Here is a 23,541-nt window from a genome sequence, read left to right as displayed (position 1 = left end):
AGTCTGAAGTCTCGCATTAAGTTTATACGCTTTAAAATATCTGAAATTTGGATCAAGACATGTTAAGGGAAGATTCATCCAAGACATGTGAAGGTATTGGACTGAAAGATAACTCTAAAATTGTCATCATTTTACCATCTCTCCAGATGCTCGGGTTCCTCCATGTAGGGGTGCGTCCATTACGCATTTCAGACACCTATGGTCGTGGGTTCGCATCCCAGATTCGCCCTGATTATGTTTCAAGGTTTGTGAGCGCCATACCCTTTGTCATGAGTTTCACCAAAGATGGAAACGTCAAAGATCAACTGGGCTGACACGAGTCACTCCCTCATAATTCCCACCATCTTCGCAAGTTATTTGATTGTAAAATATCAGCTACTTGATAGACACTTCGTCTGTTGAACAAGAGGCGGTGTATTTTCATTGACATCGATTGTTTAGGGACATTTTACAGCTGTCATATCGTTCACTTGGGACCTGCTTCTCCGCGGAATGACGTTCAGCATCCAATCCTCGTTATTTATTAATGCATAGTGTCAAATACATAGTAATTACATTTACGAATGGACTTTCACTTTTGTGTGAGTTCAATGGAGTATGACCCTTCATAGCGTGAGGTCAAACATTGTATAAACGTACAGTCTAGCCCTCACTCTATGAAGGTTCATACTCCAATTAACAATCACCAAGTTAAAGTCATTTCTTATAATTTTTTATCACACTTTCGTACCTCAAAGAATGTTGGCCAAGATCTATACACAATTTTATTTAATACGTATGACTTCATGTTTACATGACAGCCATACAACAATCAGCTATATCGCGGAATAAAAAAGTTCCTTTAAAAGAGATGTGACATGAGCGTATGTATGCACAACTTGCTCTTCAGAAACATCTTGCGCAACACACATATTCAAATCGCATCACAATTAGATGAGAAAGGTCTGTAATAGAACTACCTGTGCGTGTGTGTGTGTGTGTGTGTGTGTGTGTGTGTGTGTTTGTGTTTGTGTGTGTTGCTATTTGTAATTGTCCGGACTTAAACCGGTGCTAGCCAACTGAGATATCATATCGCAGTTTAAGACTGATACCATATACTGACTTATGGCTAACCAGTCCCTGTTTTATCCCTAATCCCGAGCACCATGGTCAAAGGCAGGGGTGGAGGTCAAGTGATCGTCATCTGTCAGACAATATCAAACCTTGCAAGTAGTTCTTTATCAATCCCGAATGGTACTAAGTTTCAAAAGGAGATATAAGAAAATGAGTTGGTGCGAATGTTTCACGGGGTGTGACGTAACGTGTGCCGTGCCACAAGACGCATATAAAAGTTCATGGTATTTGCATGTGCTTTCGGACTAATTTTTTAGTATTTTAGCACACGATGTATTACAACATGATTAAATACCATTAACCTGGTTCACTTCGGTTTATCCTACACTAATCTGACACGCTGCACTATAAGTTAAATCGACTTTAAAGCCAAAATTACATGTTCACACTTTTAGCGTATGAAAACATGATTATCTTAAACATTTCACAAACAAACGTTACTGTCAGAATTCAAATCTCCCATCCCTGGATCTGTGCTACGATCAATATCTTTCTCTCATAAGAGCTCTGTTTATCTCTAATTAGATATCTGTTTATCTCTCACAAGATCACTGTTTATCTCTCATGAGATCACTGTTTTTTTTCACAAGATCACTGTTTATCTCTCACATGATCACTGATTGTCGCACATAATATTATTTGTCATCTTCTTCATCACTCGATTTGGGGGCTGGAGTCGTCGTTGTAGTTGTCGTTGTAGTTGTTGCTGGAGTCGTCGTTGTAGTTGTCGTTGTAGTTGTTGTTGTAGTTGTAGTTGTTGTTGTACTTGTGGTAGTTGGAGTGGTGGTAGTAGTCGAGGAGGCAGTTGCTGAAAGAACTGCCTCACCTGTTTGAATATTGTCAAAAGAAAAAATATATCATTCACAACCTACGTTGTCCTTGGCGTAAAATGTCCACAGATCTAGAGACCCGTCAATTGATGGCGTACAAAACATGACTGGTCGCTATGGTAACATGTAGTAGGGTTCAGTAAAACATGAAGTACATACATATATTTATTTGTAACCATCGAGCGGCCATTTCTTAAATAGTTTGGTTACAGGTGTTGTCTGACAAAACCACATGACAGTATACAGTAAACTACGGTTAAAACGAACTCAAAGGGACTACTAATTTTAGTTCGTTATAACCATAATTCGTTATAAGCATATATACAGAATAACTACAGCAAATAGTCGGGACTAAAACGTTAGTTCGTTATATCCGTCAGTTCGTTATAAGCGTGTTCGTTATAACCGTAGTTTACTGTAATTGTTTCTCGTATACTGTTTGACGTCATTGTGGCGTATTTAGTACCCTTGTTGCATTGTCTTTCGGCCTTTTAGTTTGACTCGCTGACTAGAAAGAGGTGAGGTGAAGTGAAGTGAGGTTAACGTCACGTTCAAGATGATTACACTTATATAGCGACGTACATGCACGTGTTTGTGTGGCTGCATGTACTAGTACGGACTGGTGCCGATTTTATAGTGCTAGGTCACTGAGATACAAAGCTGCAGTTTAACACGCCGCATCTTTTAACGTCTTTTGGTATGACGCGGCCGGGGATCAAACCCCGACATTCCGCTCTCCTGACAGAGGCTCTACCACTAGACCACGGATGCGGTGATGACTCGAAGGACCAACGAAGTATGACATTGCTGCACAGTTGGTATTATTACAATGTCATGCAAAGGAAAGCCACACAACTAATGATCATAAGGGGGGCGGTCGGGTAGCCTAGTGGTTAAAGCGTTCGATCGTCACGCCGAAGACCCGGGTTCGATTCCCGACATGGGTACAATGTGTGAAGCCCATTTCTGGTGTCCCCCGCCGTGATATTGCTGGAATATTGCTAAAAGCGGCGTAAGACAGTACTCACTCACTCACTAATGATCATAAGAAGCATCAGTATATTTATCATTTTTAAATAATATGACACCAGGTGTTCGCGAAAAGGTGCCAGACCTTGCCCCCCTGGTGGCACCGTCCCAAACACATGCAAAGGCAAGCTTAATGTTCACCTGAACAAACACGGGAGCATATGGTTCAAGACATAACAGAGACTTGCATTGGGCATAAACTTGGTCACTGTTTGTTTGATTGTTTGTTGTTTAACGCCGCACTCAGCAATACAGATGCTTTATGACGGCGTTCTGTAAATGATCGAGTCTGAACCAGACAGTAATTGATGTCATGAGCATCGATCCGCATAATTGGGATCAATGACATGCCTCAACCAAGTCTGCGAGCCTGACCTCATGAACATGTTAGTCGCCGCATACGGCACAAATGCGTTGCTGAGGCCTGGGGCTAGTCAGGTCACATTACCTTAGGGCGTCAAGTAGAAGCTAGTCAGGTCACATTACAGAAGGACATCAAGTAGAGGCAAGTCAGGTCACATTTCAGTACGACGTCAAGTACAGGCTAGTCAGGTCACATTACAGTAGAACGTCAAGTAGAGGCTAGTCAGGTCACAATCAGTAGAACGTCAAGTAGAGGCAAGTCAGGTCACATTACAGTAGAACGTCAAGTAGAGGCTAGTCAGGTCACATTACAGTAGAACGTCAAGTAGAGGCTAGTCAGGTCACATTACAGTAGGAGGTGAAGAAAAGACTAGTCAGGTTACTTTACATGAGTATGTGAAATGGAGTAGTGCGGTTACAGCCAGGTAACATAAAGTGGAACGTCAAGTAGAAACATGTCAGCTTACGATGAAGTAGAACGTCAAGTAGGCACTGGTCAGGTTACATTGAAGTAGAACGTCAAGTAGACACTGGTCAGGTTACAATAAAGTGGAACGTCAAGTAGAAACTGGTCAGGTTACATTGAAGTGGAACGTCAAGTAGAAACATGTCAGCTTACGATGAAGTAGAACGTCAAGTAGACACTGGTCAGGTTACATTGAAGTAGAACGTCAAGTAGACACTGGTCAGGTTACATTAAAGTGGAACGTCAAGTGGAAACTGGTCAGGTTACATTGAAGTGGAACGTCAAGTAGAAACATGTCAGGTTACATTGAAGTGGAACGTCAAGTAGAAACTGGTCAGGTTACGATGAAGTAGAACTTCAGATAGAGACTTGTCAGGTTACGTTGAAGTAGAACGTCAGGTATAGACTGGGCAGGTAACATTGAAGTAGAACGTCAGGTAGACACTTGTCAGCTTACGTTGAAGTAGAACGTCAGATAGAGACTGAGCAGCTTACGTTGAAGTGGAACATCAAGTAGACACTGGTCAGGTTACATTGAAGTAGAACGTCAAGTAGACACTGGTCAGGTTACAATAAAGTGGAACGTCAAGTAGAAACATGTCAGGTTACATTGAAGTGGAACGTCAAGTAGAAACTGGTCAGGTTATATTAAAGTGGAACGTCAAGTAGAAACATGTCAGCTTATGATGAAGTAGAACGTCAAGTAGACACTGGTCAGGTTACATTGAAGTGGAACGTCAAGTAGACACTGGTCAGGTTACAATAAAGTGGAACGTCAAGTAGAAACATGTCAGGTTACATTGAAGTGGAACGTCAAGTAGAAACATGTCAGGTTACATTGAAGTTGAACGTCAAGTAGAAACTGGTCAGGTTACATTAAAGTGGGACGTCAAGTAGAAACTGGTCAGGTTACGATGAAGTACAACTTCAGATAGAGACTTGTCAGGTTACGTTGAAGTAGAACGTCAGGTATAGACTGGGCAGGTAACATTGAAGTAGAACGTCAGGTAGACACTTGTCAGCTTACGTTGAAGTAGAACGTCAGATAGAGACTGAGCAGCTTACGTTGAAGTAGAACGTCAAGTAGACACTTGTCAGCTTACGTTGAAGTAGAACGTCAGATAGAGACTGAGCAGCTTACGTTGAAGTAGAATGTCAGGTAGACACTTGTCAGCTTATGTTGAAGTAGGGGGCGCGGGTGGCCCAGTCGTCTAAGGCGCCGCGATTCGCTGTGCAGAGTTGCATCCCTTTTACACGCCAGAAACCTGTGGGTTCGAATCCCGGTTCGCCCCGATTATGTTTCTAGGTTTGTCAGCACCATACCCGTGCTCGTGGGTTTCACCGATGTGACTTGCATCACTTCGGGCTTTCCTCCTACATTAAGTTGACACGCCGCGATATAAATGGAATACTGTTAAAAGCGGCGTTAAACCAACCTCACTCACTCACACTCACGTTGAAGTAGAACGTCAAGTCAGCTCGCCACTTGTCAGCTTACGTTACAATACTTCGTCACGCAAAGACAATCTATGTTACAATACAGGAGGACGTCAAAGCCTGATCAGGTAACATTTAGTGTGTCATGCGAAGACTATCAGACCTGAACGTTATGTTGGAAGATATCAGTTGACGGCGGAAGATCAATATTTACCTGTATCAATATCAAAGCTGTAGGACTCTAACCAATACTTACTGATGCAGCTGTATGACGAAGCTGTAGGTTCACAGTACTCCTGGATGCCGCAAATGTGGCCAGCACAGTTACCAGATAGTCTCTGAAGGACACAATAATGAATAAATAAACAGACATAAAATAAGAATGCTTGAGACGTCTCCATGATTAGCGACCGCCTCCGTCGTCTAGTGGTAGGGCGTCCGCCCGGAGAGCGGAAGGTCCGGACTTTGGAGGTCCGAAGGTTGTACCACTGTCTGGCGCTCGGCATTAGGGGGCAAAAAGAAGGACTGGTCGGCTCGGAGTCAGTGTTCTGTGTCTGCGTGGGGTATTCATGTTAAACTGCAGCATTATATCTCAGTGGGCTAGCACTATAAAATCGGCATCAGTCCGGACAAGCAGCCACACATGCACACACAAGTACATGCACGTCGCATATAAGTGCCATAATCTTGGAGGCGACGTTCTAACCCATTTCACATCACCTGATATCCGTGTTTTGCACATTTGCACATTTGGAATAAGACATATCACATCTCTGCCACCTTCTGGGGGCAGTCTTCTGGTTAAAGTGTTGGGTCGTCACACCGCAGGCCCAGGTTCGATTCCCCACGCAATGTTGCGTCCCCTAGGACCCTCTGATTGGGGCTACGACTACTTGCATGGTATTGTTGCTTTATCAAATCCATTCTCAAGGGTTCCACCAAGTGGTTAACGCATTTTACCTGCATCATTTGGGCTTTTCTCCTATATGCAGCCTGGTGGTTAAAGCGTTCGCCCGTCACACCTAAAGCCTGGATTTGGTTCCCCACTCGGGAGAAAATGTGAAACACATTTCTAGTGTCGCCGTCGTGAAATTGCTGAAAGCGGAGTAAAGCCACACTCACTCGTACACTACTATATACACCTGACAAGCTGTGACAGTACGGCCAAAATTCGGTGTTGCACAAAACATATCCACTCACTTAAACAGACAAATATGAATGTCAGTTTCTTACCTCCGGAAACATGTCGTCAGTGGCATGTATCCATCCAATCTCGGCTGCGAGAGGTGGATTCACTGATACAAGCAACAACTCACAATCTCCGGTATTGGTGTTGAAGTTGATACTGCTGCACGCATTTCTTCTGTTGCAGCGATCTCCGCAGTCCATCAATCCCGACGTTGGAAGGATGAGGTAGGGAGACAGCAACGCCCTTGTATCTATATTCATGCCGTTGTTGCTCAGGATAGTGTTGTCTGCGCATACTTTAGTGGTGGCGGTAACGACGGAATACCATAGCGACGTGATGACAATCACCTGCCGGAAGTGCAAGCAAGGACGGAACTGGCTTCGTAGACTCTCCAACGACATCGCACCAGTGTCTGTAAAAGGGACGAGTTGTTTATCGGGAATAGACGAGGGTACTCTCATTTCATAACAATGACATGTCTCTGAGTATTACTTAATTTATCACCAGGTGTCAATCAAACTACATTATTGACCAATCAGAAAGTCAGAAATGATTCATGCTGAGAATAGCAATGCCATTTAGAAAGTGGTCAAAAGTAACAAATGTTATATTTGGGGAACCACTTTGTTAATAAAGTACAGATTCTCATACTTTTGGAGTTTCGAAGCCACGCAGCCAGATTGAGGCATCTAATCGCGAGCACTCAAAGTCAGCGATCTGACCCACTCAGCCACCGAGGCTTCCACTCCAAAAATCCAACGACTGGTAGTCTAGATCATGAACTTTGTGTACCCCCTCTGACATTTGTAAATTGGCACGGCTCCCATGGCCTAAAGCTGTGAGTGAGTGAGTGAGTGAGTGAGTGAGTGAGTGAGTGAGTGAGTGAGTGAGTTAACATTATTCCAGTTATATCACGGCGTCGAAAGCTATGAACACACAATGCCATTTAGAAAGTGGTCAAATGTAACAAATGTTATGTTTGGGATAACACTTTCTTGGACGGTAGTAACCCCCAAAATGTACGAGAATCCGTACTTTACTAAGAAAGTGTTATCTGAAATACAACATTAAATTCCCGCTCTCCATTTTGTCCGAAAATATCCGCAAAATGGCATTGTATCATGTTCATAAATATTACATATTGACAAGAAACCCTGTGGGTGACATATTCTTCAGTGTGATTGAGGAGGAGGGTGGACATTTCGTGATTGATACATTTGTCCTCACAGGCGAATAAATTAGGGTTAATGTTATCTGGTTAAAGTGGTGAGGTCATAAAGTTAAAAGGTTAAGCTAATCTCCCCAAACAGTAAAACGCAATAACAATTTTAATCGCCATTTGTGGATATGCCAGTGTCAATCGTTGTTAGACGTATTTAATACGTATGTTATGTCGGCTTGAAGGGTTGTTTGTGTGTTCAACAAGTTGACTCGCATAATCTCAAGCTTCCATCCCGTGAAGATCCGGGGTAGAATTGGTCTTCAGCAACCCATGCTTCATGTAAAAGGCGACCATGCTTGTTCTAAGAGGCGACTAACGGGATCGGTTGGTCAGGCTGACTTGGTTGATGAATGTCACAGTATCCCAATTGGGTACATCGTCTGGTCCAGACTCGATTATTTACAGACCGCCGTCATATGGCTGGAATATTGTTGAGGGCGGAGTTAAACAACAAACAAACAAACAAACAAACAAAATCTTCCGGCTTCCTTCTCACATCAGGTTGTCAGGCTGTTGTAGAACTGAAATACTGTTTAAAGGTTCGTTTATACAAGCGACATTTGTGTACATGTTACATTGTAAACTGGAAGATATATATGGACTACTAGACAGAGAAAACCGTCTGTCATTTGAAAAAGATGTCGGAGACCTGAAATTAATTAAACAGAAATATCAAGTGTTTGTTTTGTTTGCTGTGAAAATCGTTTGGTTTATGAAAACCGACACAGACAATAACGATATATCAACTAATTTTTAAAGCAACGAAGAAAGAATTGCTTTCATGTTGAGAAAAGCAAACCACATAGCCATTGGTACTTTGGTACGACATTGACAAATTTAACGCCTTTTTACGCATTTTCGATAGGGCAACAATGCGTCAACGCGAGATATTTTGATCTTGAAAAATTCGCGTTGTCGCATTGTCGCGCTTTGGTAAAACAAAAAAGCTTATTCAAAGCGCGACAATGCGACAATGTGACAATGTGACAACGGAACAATGCAACAAATGGTCAGAATGTCGTATTGTTTTAGGAAGGGCAATAATGCGACAATGCAACAGCGCGACTATGTCCCTTCTAATATTCCATAGATATATGACCTGCTGTTGCTAACAGTTTAGGTTCGAAGTCGGGATTCTCAAGAATATAAAGTCCATTCGAGGAGGATGTATTGAAATAACCTCTTAAAAATATGCACACGTTATTAGCATTGATTGATGATTGTAACTGATCTTTTATTTTGATCTTAACCAAAACGATTAACAAATAACTGTTTAAGTTTTGTATTGTGTAATCACGTATCGTATCAAATATTATACTTTCTCTTGCCCGGCGGTTTATGTTTACATATATGCTATTTGCATTATTTGTCACTATTTGATAAGGGGCGGTCGGGTAGCCTAGTGGTTAAAGCGTTCGTTCGTCACGCAGAAGACCCGGGTTCGATTCCCGACATGGGTACAATGTGTGAAGCCCATTTCTGGTGTCCCCCGCCGTGATATTGCTGAAATATTGCTAAAACCGGCGTAAAACCATACTCACTCACTATTTGATAAATGGGACTGTTCACTGTAGACATACTCTGTTTCTAAAGCCACTGCCATATGTCAACGTACTTCCTCAGCATTGAATATTTTATACACGACATTGTCTGAAGAAGAAAGCATTTACCATGTGTTTCCGTGTGTTAAAAATGTCATATAATATAATTTAATTCTATATTATCCTCGCCTTAGATGAGCAAACATGGGTGTGTACCTTCTTTCGCCAGGCAGATTACATATTGACATGAAATGTTCAGAGGATAATCAATAAGGTCATTCTTTACAACGAAGATAGCTTTCATAATGAAAGATAAGAATTGTCATCCTTCTTGTTTTGAATCGTGTTTGAAATCCCTTGAATATTTAATTTTGTCACTGTACATTGTAAAAGTTGTAATCTTCCAGCAAACCTTTTCATGCAGCATACACTTTCAGCTGATATTGGTCTATGATTGTCATTTGGGGACTGAAACAGCATGGACCAAAGAGTGTTTGCACATAGTTAGAGGTGGGGTGAAATTGGGTTTAAAGTCGCGTTCAAGATAACTGCAGCTATGCGTGCGCGCGTGCGTACGTGTATGTGCGTGCGTGTGTGTGTGTGTGTGTGTGTGTGTGTGTGTGTGTGTGTGTGTGTGTGTGTGTGGGCGCGTGCGTGTGTGTGTGCGTGGTGTATGTGTATGTGTGTCTTTGTCCGGACAGATTGTATGGTGCTAACCCCTGAAATGCCATGCAGCAGTTTAACATGGACTCCCACTCAGACACAGTATACTGATTTAGCCCCTTAATGTAATAAACTGGGCGACAAATGAAAGTATAGGTCGAGTTCCATGATCGATAAAAAAATAACAAGAAGAGGTTTTGTTGTGAATTATAATATAATCTAGGGAGAGGTTACAAATGATTGATCAACCGCAGTTTGAATGAAATTGTGCAATCACAGGTAATGTAAGCTCAAGGTAAACAATGATGGGGTAAGAAATTTCATTTCCAAAAGTTGTCTGAAATGTCACCGAACAATTGTCAGACACACAACACATTCATTGTCGACACAGTTGCCTTCAATAGCGTGTCTGACCTCCAGCTGCCTCAATGCATGCTGTGATACGCCGCCTCATCGATGACGTAGGTCTTCTGATGGCGTGGACTGGAATTCGCTGCTACTCGTCTCTCAGGGTCTGCTGCAATTCTTGTCTGTTGACGGGAGGCTGATGGCGTGCTCTAATCTGTCTGTCCCGCAGATGTTCGATAGGATTCATATCGGGTGAGTTGGCAGGCCAGGGCAAAACGTCAACGTTCTGCTGGTTAAGAAAGTTCCGAGTCAGTCTTGCAGTACGGGGCCTGGCATTGTCGTGCTGAAACAATTTCCCCTGCTGTTGGTTTTGTAAGAACGGAAACACAACTGGCTGCAACACTTGGTCTCTGTACTGCAGAGCGTTCAGGTTTCCCTGTATAATCACCAATTCAGTCTTCTGATCCCTACAAATACCGCCCTACACCATGACGACTCCCCCCGCTGAATGGATGGACCTCTCGAATATACGCCGGAGCCAAACGTTCCCTTCTGCGTCGATAAACTCGTTCTCTGCCGTCATTTCGAAACAGGTTAAACCGACTTTCATCAGTAAATAGCACTCGACGCCAATTTCTCACTTGCCAGCGTCGAACCTGCATCGCCCATCGCAGTCTCAGGGTCGATGTTGAGCAGTCAGTACCATTCCTCGGAAAGAACGATACGCTCGGATTCCAGCAGCAGGAAGTCGTCGTAGTACTGTGTGTTTGCTAATGGGATGTCCCATCGATGTTGCTGCCGTCGCCTTCGCCGTTATGAATCTATTTCGCAGGTGAATGAGCCGTACCTGAGCGTCTTCCAGTGGTGTTTTCACTCGGGGTCATCCGGTTCTAGGCCTGTCCTGTGTCCTCCCTGTCTGCTTGTACCGTTGAATCAGCCTGGCTACTGTACTGGTGTTCAACCAAACCTTCTGGCAATTTGGACCTGTGTTGCCCCCATTTCGGCCATACCGATGGCTCTCTCTCTCTGCTCCTGTGACAGTTGTGGCATTTCTTTTGTGTGCTTTCGTCACGTGTGGTTATACCCTGCAGACGAACCCATTTATACAGCTAACATGCACGTGCAGTTTATGCCATAGGCGGAAAACCTGTGAGCACCATTTATTTGTCACCGCACGAGCGGCGTCAAAGGTGGCGCGTTCGGGTGAGGTGTTTTTTGGTACCTGTTCCTGGGCAGTCATATTCCCAAGACGTCCTTACTTTCCAGCGTGACGCCATAGCATACAAAAGTGACGTAGATAGAGAGTGCTGTAACTTTTGCATTTCACAATGTCAAAGACGATGCTGGTTAACATGTGCAACCTATTCGGTGGCTACATCGATTCGCAATGAGATTACCGGGCATCGAATACTTTCTATGACAACGCTATAAGGATGTACACCGAAACGTCGTCATTAAAGTAACATAAAGAAGTTTCTGTTTGTGTCTACTTTGTCACCCGTCAACTTCTCAGAAAGGTTTATCAAACAATTCATCGAATACTTTTCGACTCACGTAAATTTGAAAAAAAGACTCACACTATAATCAAGAATCGATAACACATATATTCTCCCGGCATGAGAACAAAAAGTATCGGCCGGAGCCAAACATGGTTTTAGAAATGACTTTTATTTTGTTTGCAGAACAGAAATGGTATTTATACTGCCATTATCTGCCGTGAACTGAACATTAAGATTTTTCATGATTTTGTAAAAGGAGGTTTTTACTTCTGTCAAAATAGACAATTTGAGTATTGACATGTTTACCATAAACTGCGTGGTGAGCAGGGATGTTTGTTCTGCACAAGATCATAAGTGCATTAACGACAGTAGCAGACGGGGCGTCGTTGTAAATGAGAATATTAACGATGACAGTCTGTTTCCTCTCTGCTGGTAATCGATCGTTTGATACGGAGTAAATGGGATTAGAAACAAACCTATTCTGTGTATTCAATGTGTTGTTTATTGAATTACCCAAAGATGATGGGCATAGAGGGAATGTGCAGGTGGTATTCCGAGCGGCAAATACGGGCTTTACCACTGAATCAATACATTCTAGGCCATCTAATAGCCATTCTAGAAGGTTCTTTTGATCAGTTTTCATTTTTTCAATGGAAAATGTATCAAAATATATTTGATAGCGTCGTCGCCAGTTTATAACGAGGGCCTTAGAGCACCAGAAAGCTGTCTTCTGATTGGCTAATGTCGACTTCTAGTAAGTCATTCCGTTAGTCTGGTTAACGTGACCCCAAATGGTTGGTTGGTTTGTTGTTTAACGCCGCACTCAGCAATATTCCAGCTATATGACGGTGGTCTGTAAATAATCGAGTCTGGACCAGAGAATCCAGTGATTGATATCATGAGCATCGACCCACACAATTGGGATCGATGACATGCATCAACCATATCAGCGAGCCTGACCACCCGATCCCGTAAGTCGCCTTTTACGACACGCATAGTCGCCTTTTACGGCGGATCTACCCCGGATCTTCACGGGTCGACCCCTAATGGGATATCCTCAGAGTGAGTGAGTGAGAGTGTTAATATATAACGTCAAATAGACAATATTTCGGCCATATCCTGACGAGAAGTTATACATTATTTATAGATATAATTAGACTAAATGAAAACCCGTCATCGGTTGACTAAAAAAGAACAAGAATATCACGGTGACATTCAAACCTAGCATACAAACCATAAACAGATAACACAATTGGTAACAATACAATAAATAAGGGATAGAGGTCGCCATTAACTGAAGGTAGATCACCATACTGGGGACCATGGGGACTTACAGTACCTTTGCTACGTGCATGGGCGCTAGCAGGCTTTACATCACCCCTTAAAGTGTTAGCGAAATTTAGCCGAAATATGAAAGAACAGATATTCTACGATTCAAAAATAGGATAGGAATAACGTAATATGAATGATATGGACCTACTACACCCCCATCAAGGGCACAGCCAATAATAATCTTAGTAAGACAAGTTCTATGGATGAACAACTTCTTTATTACAATTAGTGCGACGTTTCAGTGTAGATCCTAACACCTTTATCAAGCAAGTGATTACTTACTTACTTACGTTTGGAGATTTAACGTGCGCTTTCCGACTGGAGCGTATTTCGCACACGGGGCAAGTGATTACTTACTTACTTACTTTGGAGATTTAACGTGCGCTTTCCGACTGATGCGTATTTCGCACACGGGCCCGGCCAGGCCATTTAATGTGTTTCCGAAAGGGGCGAGGGTGGTCTGTGCAACCCAAGAGGGGGCTTTAGGGGTTGCTTATATAGAATTTGGGAATTTTGAGATTTGGAATAGATGCCGATGGGGTTGGGGAGGAGAACTAAGGGAGCTGGGTATGGTGGATGATTGTTTGTTTTTGTGATTTTGATTTGGTAGGTTATTATGGTTTTAGATGCGTTTTATTAGTTCCGTTTTTATTAAGAATACGCCTAAGGCCTTGAAGTTTTCTAGTTTATTTTGTGGGTTTAGTATTGCTTCTAGAGTGAGAGCCTTGTTTAGATTGAGGGTGGTTTGTAATGCGGTTCGATGTGTTAGGTAGTGTGTGCAGTGGATGAGTGCGTGTTCTGGGGTTTCTGGTTGTTTGCAGTGTGGGCAGTTACCTGTAGTGTGTTTTTTAAATTTTTTTAGGTGGTTATTTAGGTTGGTGTGTCCTGTTTGGAGTTTAGTGATTACTCTGTCGATTTTTTTGGATGGATGGAGAATTTTTGGTTTGGTTAGTGGTTTGCTGAGCACTCTTTTGATTTGGCTATTTGAGTTTAGATATAGGTTATGCCATTTTTTTGTGATTTTTTGTTTGTTTACACTTTTAATTTCTGATTTTGAGATGGGTAAGTTTAAGCTTATTTCTGGGATTTTGAGGGATAGTTTAGCTGCTTTATCGGCGTTTTCATTACCGTATATTCCTACGTGGGCGGGTATCCACAAGAAGGTTATTTGTTTGCCTGCTTTTGTTAGGTCGTTGGAGCTTTTAAGTATTTGATTTATTAATTTAGGTCGGTTTTTGGTATTTTTGTTTTGGAGGGCTTGTAGTCCACTTTGGGAGTCAGTAAGTATTAGGATTTTTTGGTTGTTTTTGGATTCTTGATTGTGGAGGGCTGAGGCCATGCCCATTAGTTCGGCCGTGAATATTGATTGGTTATTTGGGAGTCGGAAGGATTGTGTGGTTTTAGTTGGTTGTGTGGTATGGACTCCGAAACCCGTGTGTTTGGAGGTCGGATCTGAGGATCCGTCCGTGTAAATGTGACACCAATTTGGCCAATTTTTGTGTATGTATGCTAGTGTGGTAGTTTTAGCTATGTTTGGGTCGGTTTGTTTATTTATTTGGCTAGCTAGTGTTGTGTCTATTTTGGGTATTTTAAGTTTAGGGGTGAAGATATTTGATTGTTTGCAGTTTTGTTTAAGATTTTTAATTTGATGTTCATTTAGGTAGTTTGTTATTCTTTGGGATATTGGGGTAAGTAAGGGGTGTTTACGAGCTAGAGCTTGGTTTTTAGGGCTGATGTTTTGGTTGATTAAGTTTTGGATGAGAGGGTTTGATTGGGACGCGGCCCAGAAATTTAAGCTTAGCTGTTCCCTGCGTAGACTTAGTGGCATTTCTCCTGTTAAGGCCTGAAGTGAGGTGTAGGAGGTGCCATGTTGGGTGCGTGTAATGAGTTTGAGAGCCTGATATTGTATTGAGTCAAGTTTTTTAGATAGAGAGTTGTTTAGGGTGTTGTATATGGCGCAGCCGTAGTCTAGTTTTGATCTAATTAGGGATATGTAGAGAGAGAGGAGAGTATCTTTGGAGGCTCCCCAGTTAGAGCCAGTTAGGCATCTTAGGGTGTTTAGGTCTTTACTGCATTTAGTTGTTAGGTTTTGGATGTGAGCATCCCAGGTGAGATGTTCATCGAAAATAAGTCCTAAGAATTTGGTTTGTTTTTGAAATTTGATTGTTTGATTGTTTAGCTGGAGGATTGGGGAGGCGGGTTTCATGTTTTTATGTTTGAATACTATTCCTGTTGTTTTTTCTGAGTTAAGGGAGAAGCCCCATTTGTCAGCCCATTGTTGTATTTTATTAAGAGATTTTTGGAGTAGATTTTTGGCCATTTTCATGCTTTTAGTGCGGATCCAGATGGCTCCATCATCCGCGAATTTTGATGTGTTTACTTTAGGGGATAGACCCTCGAATAGATCGTTTATCATTATATTGAAGAGGGTGGGGCTGAGGATACTGCCCTGTGGAGTGCCATTTTCTAGGGGACATTGGTCCGATAGAGTTTGGTCTATACACACGGTTATTTTACGATTGTTTAGGAAGTCCTGGATGTAGTTTATTATCTGACCTTTGAGTCCTATTTTTTTAAGTTTTTGTATTAGCCCATCGTGCCATACCATGTCGAAAGCTTTAGAGAAGTCTAAGAAGATGCCTGTGGTATATTGTTTATTTAGTTGTCCTCTCTTAATATCTTGTTCTAGTCGGGCGAGGTTATCTAGGGTTGAGCGGCCAGGAGTGAAACCGCTTTGATCTGGGTTTATGGTGTTATTTTGGGTTAAGTAATGTTGTAATCTATTTTTAGCCATTGATTCCATTACTTTACATAAGTTTGAAGTTAGGGATATTGGTCTATATGAGTTAGCTTGATTAGCTGGTTTATTAGGTTTAGGGATTGGTATGACTAGGGCCTGTTTCCAGGGAGTAGGAACCTGTCCGTTTAGGTAGATGAGATTGTATAGTTTGAGTAGTGCCTGGAGCAATTTTAGGGGGAGTTTTTTAATTATTTGGTAAGAGGTTAGGTCTAATCCTGGGGCTGTGCCCTTTTTCCTGTTTTGGATTACGTAGAGGAGCTCCTCCATTGTGTAGGGTTGATTTATTTCTAGATTGTTATTGTTTGGTTCTTTTGTGGGTTTGTTTTCTGTTTTAAGTTTATCTTGGAATTTTTGGCTGAAGTTGCTGTTACTGCTAACGGCCGAAAAGTGGTTGGCGAGATTATTTGCTTTTTGGGCGGGGTTGGTTGAGTTGTTAATGTTAGGGGTTTTTTTATGTCGTTTTAAGCCTCTAATGGCGTGGATTTTGCGCCAGACCGTTCTGGCATCTGTACGGTTATTTATACCTTCGCAGAATTTTTTCCAGTCTCTACTTTTGGCTATTTGGACTAGTTTTTGAACCTGGTGGTTTAGTTCGTGGGCTATGTTTAAATATTTGTAGTCGCGTTTTGCTTTATTGAAGGCTGATTTACGTTTTCGTCTAGTCTGTTCTATTTCCTCATTCCACCATGGTACCGTCGGTTTGCCTGTCTTAGATGTTTTGAAGGGGATGGAGGTTTTGGCTGCGTTTATTATATAGTCTGTTAGGTTTTTACAATAGGTTTCTGGATCATTATTTTCTATTTCGTTTAAGTTAGCTTCGTTGCAGATATCTTGGAATTGGTCCCAGTTAGCTTTGTTGTAATGGAATTTTGGTTCTTGGTTTTCTGTTTGGATTGGTACGTTTGTATTTCCTATGGTTATGTTTATGGGGAAGTGGTCGCTACCTAGCGGGACGTCGTGTACTTCCCATTGAGTGCTTTGGGCTAGATCTGCGGTGCATATGGTTAGGTCGATAGCCGACATTTTTTTGTTTATCTTATCGTACCTCGTGGGTTGGTTGCTATTAAGGAGTACTAGGTCGTTTGTTTCTATCCATTCGGAGATTAATTTGCCATGATTATCTATTTTATCATCTATGCTCCATGTAGGATGGTGAGCGTTAAAGTCTCCTAGGAATATAGTAGATTTATCGCTTATTTTGAGTAGTTTGTTTAGATCCTCAGGTTGGACTTTTTGTTCCGCCCAGTGGTAAATATTTATGATGTTTATGTTTCGGTTATTTAATGTGATTTTAATGCCGTTGGCTTCTAGGTTTGGCGTGTCTATTTTTATTTCTTCGTAATTTATATCTTCCCTGATAAATATGATTAGTCCTCCTGCGGCTCTTCTTGTTTTCGGTTTAGTTCTGTCAGTTCTAACTGAGTTGTAGTTAGGTAGTGTGAATTTCGATTTTTTTGAGAATTTGGTTTCCTGTATACAAGCAATGTGAGGGCCTTTATTTAGTTTAAATTTAGTTTTTAGTTCATGGCCGTGGGAGGTGAGTCCGTTGGCGTTCCACTGAAAAGGCAAGTGATGGATAGTGCAAAGTATATATACTTATTAACATCAATGTTTATACAGTAAATTGATTGATGGACACAGAGAGAAGATTAAAATAATTGGAAGCCAGTGGATGACTAACAGACACAGAGTCAGCAAGCAGACTGATAGAGATGATTGGAAGCCAGTGGATTAATTGGATGGACATAGGTATAAAGCAATTAGGCTGCCCGCAACATCTTACAGAAATCTTCTCAACTACTTGTCAAAGAGAGAATCCAACATCACCGCAAGACCAAGACCCTGACTCTTCACAGTATCACCCAACAACAAGATCATATCCATAATCCCCTACATGCTGACACCTACTCCACCCTCAGAAGCATCCAGACCGAAGCCAATCAGAAACTAGATGCAGCAACCAAGACAACACAGATTGCCAAACTCCAAAAACTGAAACAATCCAACAACCACAGGAAACCTAGATCTACTGAAGAGTACCTCACAAAGACCGGCATCAACCTCAGCAGCAGAACTCTAAAACATGGAGAAACTGCAGTTCTTTCCAAAGGGTTGAAGTTTTCACCGACTTGTCGCCCCAACTATGATACATTCATAGCCAATGTTGAGAACGGGCTTCAGCAACTAGCCCCAGCATCAGATCTCAAACATTTTAGAAAACTATAAACTACAAAGAGATAACTTAAACATTGCTGAAAGGAAAACTCTTAAAACTTTGAAAGCTGACCCAACCATCGCCATAGCCCCAGCAGATAAAGGCAGAGCAACTGTCATCATGGACAAAACTCACTTCAATGCCAGTACCTAGCCCGCCTTCTTGCCCCCCTGGGGAAAACAGCCAAATCATTCATCACCGACTCCACAGAATTCTGCAGGAAGATAAGCACCATCACCGAGCCAGGCACACTCGTCAGCTATGATGTGGTAGATCTCTTCGCTAATGTACCCAGAGACGAAGCCCTATTCATCCCCAGAACAAGAACAGAAACAGTATACCGGGCCTAGACACCCATCTATCTGTAGACAGCATTATCAAACTTATAACCTCTTCTATTACCTCCACCTACTTCACCTGGCAAGAAAAGATCTACCAACAGACACACGGACTTCCCATGGGATCCCCGCTGTCCCCTATCATCACAGAAATCTACATGACGGACCTTGAAGAAACCGCCCTCCACACATCATCTATCAACCCCTCTGCTGGTTTACGAAAGGTGACGACACCTTTGTCATTCTCCAACCTGACCATGACCCCATGGCCCTCCTCAACCACCTGAATGCCCAACAACCTAGGATGCAGTTCACTATGGAAGAAGAAGCTGACAGACAACTACCATTCCTAGATGTAAGAGTACAGAAAGACTCCGATAACAAACTCCACACCAGTGTCTACCGTAAACCAACCCATACCGGTCAGTATCTGCACAATTCCTCTAACCATATGCATCCACCACAAATCAAGAGAGGAATTATCGCCCATCATCCGCAACAGCTACAAACAGAACTCAACCACTTCCGCCATGTCTTCACTAACTTCAACAATTATCCTACAAGCCTAGTTGAACAAACAATCAACAGCATCCTCAGCCCCAGACAGCGGCCTCCACGACAACAGACAGCCCCATTTGTCATCAGTCTTCCCTACATAGGAACAGCCAGCCACCAGGTCCGCAGACTGCTCAAACACCACGCCAACATCGATACAGTATTCCAGAGAATCAGGACAATCCAGAACATCCTCAGCGCCAATGGCAAGCCCTCTACATCTAAGAAAGAAGACCCAGCTGGTGCCGTATATCACATACAATGTGACTGTGGCGACTCCCATGTAGGGGAAACATCCAGGCCCCTGCCCATTAGAATAAAAGAACGCAAGACCTCAGTACAAAGAAAAGATCCAGCCAGCAATGAACAGAGATCAGGGCTACTACATCCCGCCTGCTTACCATCTCCTAATTGTTAAATCCCTATGTCATACCAATTAATCCACTGGCTTATTATCATTTCTATCAGTCTGCTTGCAGACTCTGTGTTCATTAGACAATTCACTGGCTTCTAATCATCTCGATCAGCTTCCGTACGTAGTTGTTTACCCTGTCCAATCATCTTAATCAGCTCTCTGTGTCCATCAATCAATTTACTGTATAAACATTGATGTTAATAAGTATAGAGAGAGATTCTTTATTCTATACCTATGTTGTTCAGCACTCTCCATCACTTGTTTGATAAAGGTGTTAGGATCTAAACCGAAACGTTGCACTAATTGTAATAAAGAAGTTGTTTATCCATAGAACTAGTATTTCTGTATTGTTCCAAATAAAACCTGGTTTAAGACATTGCCATAACTTCATATAGGCAAAATAACATTTGCCTACACGATTTGTTATACTTGCCTTTCGAGGAAGTTCTTTAGTCCGCCCGTGTATTAAAGTGAAGCTACTCTAGTCACGTTTGTTAACAGTCTGTCTGGCCTGTCATAACTTTACGATCGAACTGCCGAGTCACATGTGAACACAGTGACGAAAGGAAGGAAGGTTATAATGGTTTTGAAATCGATGAAAAGACCCAATGGTGGAAAATGGTGTACTCACTAAATCTTTTCGGAATTTATATCGACTAAGTTGCCAAGACTTGTAAAATGCCCCCTCAACACGCAGCCCAGACAGCCTATGTGACTTCTTCCTGGAAGCGCTGCCTAGTCGAACCCACCGAGAACTTTTCGGAGAATGTGCCGACTCACCAACACTTTAGAATTCTGCGTTACCCAGATTGTCGGAAGGGCAACAAACCTGGTACTTATCCAATGTCCGACAGATTGGGAGGTACCAAACCTATGGCACCTAATTTACATAAACGTATGGATGTCAACTTCTTTATTATTGTGTTGATAATGATAACATTTATCTCCATAATTTTCCCAGTTTCGCAATGGTTAATTTTGACGAGGGCGACGCAGTGGCTGTTTGTAAACATTGATAGTAGTACCTGGCTGACCTTCCCCTATTTGTATCTTTATCTGCATATGACCCCAACGGATACTGTTTTTATGCTGCCGAGAAACCTTCCAATTATATGATAAAATGCTATATCCGCATACGATAAAAACAAAAAGGGTACCAAACATATCTATAGAGAACTCGAGTAAAGTTCAAATTCTCAGGTAAAATATGGGGGTTCATTTCGTCACAATCCAACTCGTCTGATGCACCGCGATTCGCTGTGCAGAGTTGCGTCCCTTCGGCATGCCAGAAACCTATGATTGTGGGTTCGAATCCCGGTTCGCCCCGATTATGTTTCTAGGTTTGTCAGCACCATACCCGTGTTCGTGGGTTTCACCGAAGTGGTAAACGTCTGAGACCTGCATCACTCTGGGCTTTACTCCAACATTAAGCTGACCCGCCGCGATATAACTGGAATACTGTTAAAAGTGGCGTTAAACCCAGCTCACCCACCCACAATCCGACTCAATGTCATGACGTCCTGTTACTAAGCAAATTATGTTCGTATACACGTATGGTAAATATCATTTTCTTCATTTTAATACGCATCAAGAAAGAAAGTTGGTAATATAGCGTTTTCTCCATGATTGGAATTGTTCAATGATGGTTTGTGTTCTTGGAAACGTTCAAGTGATAATCTCCATTATCTGACGAAACAGATTCCACAGAGCGTAAAGGGCAATGTAATGATGACAATTATATGAATGGATCCCTGAAAATAACGAAAACACTGTATGTATGATGTGTCTGAAGGTCAATGAAAACAATGAAAGCTTTAAATCTCAAATATGACATTGAGGTGTGACATTCAATCCAATATGTGAAACATCGAAACCCACAGCACACAGTTTAAAGACGGACGTCATACTTCCATATGTATTTGTTTTTCTTCTAATGTTTTCCTCATGCATATTTGTTTATTATTCACCTTCTACGAATTAATTACATGGATTAACACAACTTATATATGTTAAAATGTGCAAAATATGACTGAATGAGGCCATTCATAAAACGCCTAAATATTTAAATAATTTGAAAATTGACAGACAAATCTTTCAATTTATTTGAAAGATTGTTTAACAAGTATCAAGATGTTCAAATGGGCTATCACAATAGATTCATTATGTTAGGATTTGAAGCAAAATAAATCAATATATAATTTGACTTTTGTTTTCATTTAATCCTATCATGGCACTGGATGACATAATTAGGCATTAAAATGTTTTGGAATTCGTTATAATAATAGCATTTAAAATGCTTGAAATTCGTCATAATATAGTAAATGGACAGATGTGTCTGTCAGTTTGTAAAATAACTGAAATATTCAGGCGTTTGTATTTGGCATAAGTAAAACTATCAGAACATACATTACTGGTTTTACAAACTGACTGTAATATACATATATACTTTAATGACACATTAAAATATAGTACATGATTGTACATTTGGACTATTACACGAATCCGTAGGAAAAGTTTTGAGTGTGAAATTAGGATGGCCTTTTCCTTTCTACTTCACAAAGTTTTAATGCTGAGTCTAACATTCACCCATTCAGTAATGAAACAGAACATTCTGTGATTATTAACTTTGATTCGTTCTACGTTTATAAAACAGGTTTGGTTTGTGTTCAGATACATTGTGTTTCTGCAGTTATTTCGGTAACATTGCAGCAACCTGGTTCTTAAACCTGCAAGTCTTCGAAGTGACTCCAAATGATATGAAGCTTACCTGTATGTGCACACTCCTTCCCTGACTCCGTATCTGATTCTGTCTTATCAGACACTTCCCCGTCTACTCACTACCTGCAGTCACACACGACTATCACAGTTAGCGCTCAGCGGAATAGTCATTTTATTGATTTGCTGGCTCCACCTCTGATCCTGTGCGTACTTGCAGGTTAAAAGATCGATTCGAAGCACGTGTGACGAGGTATCGATGAGTCACACATCAGGAATTTTTAAAACATTTATGATTAAATGGAATTAGAAACTAATCTAAAAACTTTTTATGTTACTGTTTGTGTTTATGGTAATCGGATAAACGACCTAGTTATATATGGCGCTACAATTTACTGTGTATAGTGTATGGCGTCTATATGGTATGATCGAAAAACACGCTTTTAGTTCGATTCCCCAATTCGCAATGGTTATGGTTTGACAGAACTTTATCGGTGTTCTCGGTTTTCATCAAAGTGGAGACATCACATCGCAATTTTCTCCCACATCAAACTGACCCACTGTGATATAACTGAAATCACTTATCACTGTAGAGTGGAGGTAAGTATTAACCGCTATTGTGTAATTAATCAGCGCGGGTGCGGTGCTCAAAGAACAAGGATCTCAATAAGGGTGAATTCAAATTCACGATCATCAGATCCTGTCACGACAAAGGGACGCAACTTTGCACACATATTGCGGCGCCTTGGACGTTCCTCGTTGCTCTTCCTTTTAACTGTTTCGTTTTCATGTCCATACTTGATGATCTACAGATCGCTTTAATACAACTGTAATATTTCTGGCGTAGCAGCATTCAAGTGCTCAAGACCAAGAGTGAGTGAGTGAGTGAGTGAGTATGGTTTTACGCCGCTTTTAGCAATATTCCAGCAATATCACGGCGGTGGACACCACGGCTTCACACATTGTACCCATGTCGGGAATCGAACCCGGGTCTTGGGCGTGACGAGCTAACGCTTTAACCACTAGGCTACCCGACCGCCCCTCAAGACTAAGAGTCGCCCATGGATAGCGTTACATGCAGAAGACCACAGACCAGCTTTGGACCGGCTGGACAACCCATACCATATGATTAAACCTTGAGCGGCATGATTACTCCCAAAAAGCATATGTTTGTGGTAAGAGTCGGAGCGATGGGAAAGCCAAGTGGTTAAACGTTTGCTCGTCACGCCAAAGACCTGGGTTCAAATCCCCGCATGGGTACAATATGTAAAGCTCATTGCTGGTGTGCTCCTCCGTGATATTGCTGGTATATTACTAAAGGCGGCGTAAAACCATACTCACTCGGTCGTGCGAGTAGACTAAAATGGATTGGTTGTCAGGCTCGGTGACTTGACTGCATGGTGTCGCGCTCCGACAACGTATACGACCCGTGAAGATCCGGGGTAGAATAGGTCTTCAGCAACACATGCTT

At 41.9% G+C, this 23,541-nt stretch overlaps 2 protein-coding genes across 2 annotated transcripts; one reads left to right on the top strand and one right to left on the bottom strand.

Moving 5' to 3' along the window:
* Nucleotides 1-867: 867 nt before the first annotated feature.
* On the bottom strand, nucleotides 868-22,199 carry LOC139448211 (uncharacterized). Its single transcript, XM_071229730.1, has 4 exons — nucleotides 22,123-22,199; nucleotides 6,472-6,839; nucleotides 5,495-5,576; nucleotides 868-1,939 (listed from the first exon to the last, which is right to left on the bottom strand). Exons 2-4 carry the CDS (start codon nucleotides 6,826-6,828, stop codon nucleotides 1,749-1,751), a joined length of 630 nt encoding a protein of 209 aa, XP_071085831.1. The 5' UTR covers nucleotides 6,829-6,839; nucleotides 22,123-22,199; the 3' UTR covers nucleotides 868-1,748.
* LOC139448645 (uncharacterized) lies at nucleotides 18,651-19,358 on the top strand. The gene has a single exon (XM_071230205.1). The coding sequence runs from the start codon at nucleotides 18,651-18,653 to the stop codon at nucleotides 19,356-19,358; it is 708 nt and encodes a 235-aa protein (XP_071086306.1).
* Nucleotides 22,200-23,541: the final 1,342 nt, after the last annotated feature.

This window comes from Haliotis cracherodii, unplaced genomic scaffold, assembly GCF_022045235.1.
Source record: "Haliotis cracherodii isolate W230 unplaced genomic scaffold, xgHalCrac1.p SCAF_7, whole genome shotgun sequence".
NCBI lineage: Eukaryota > Metazoa > Mollusca > Gastropoda > Lepetellida > Haliotidae > Haliotis > Haliotis cracherodii.
Note: the sequence above shows the minus strand (reverse complement) of the source record. Positions and strands in the feature narration are given on the sequence as shown.

Excerpts from the sequence above, each read along its gene's own strand:
- LOC139448211 (XM_071229730.1), bottom strand. The coding sequence starts at position 6,828 with ATGTCGTTGGAGAGTCTACGAAGCCAGTTCCGTCCTTGCTTGCACTTC. Across the intron at positions 5,577-6,471 it reads CTGACGACATGTTTCCGGAG|AGACTATCTGGTAACTGTGC; the intron begins GTAAGAAACTGA and ends TGTGTCCTTCAG. Across the intron at positions 1,940-5,494 it reads TTCGTCATACAGCTGCATCA|GTGAGGCAGTTCTTTCAGCA; the intron begins GTAAGTATTGGT and ends ATATTCAAACAG.
- LOC139448645 (XM_071230205.1), top strand. The coding sequence starts at position 18,651 with ATGGCCCTCCTCAACCACCTGAATGCCCAACAACCTAGGATGCAGTTC.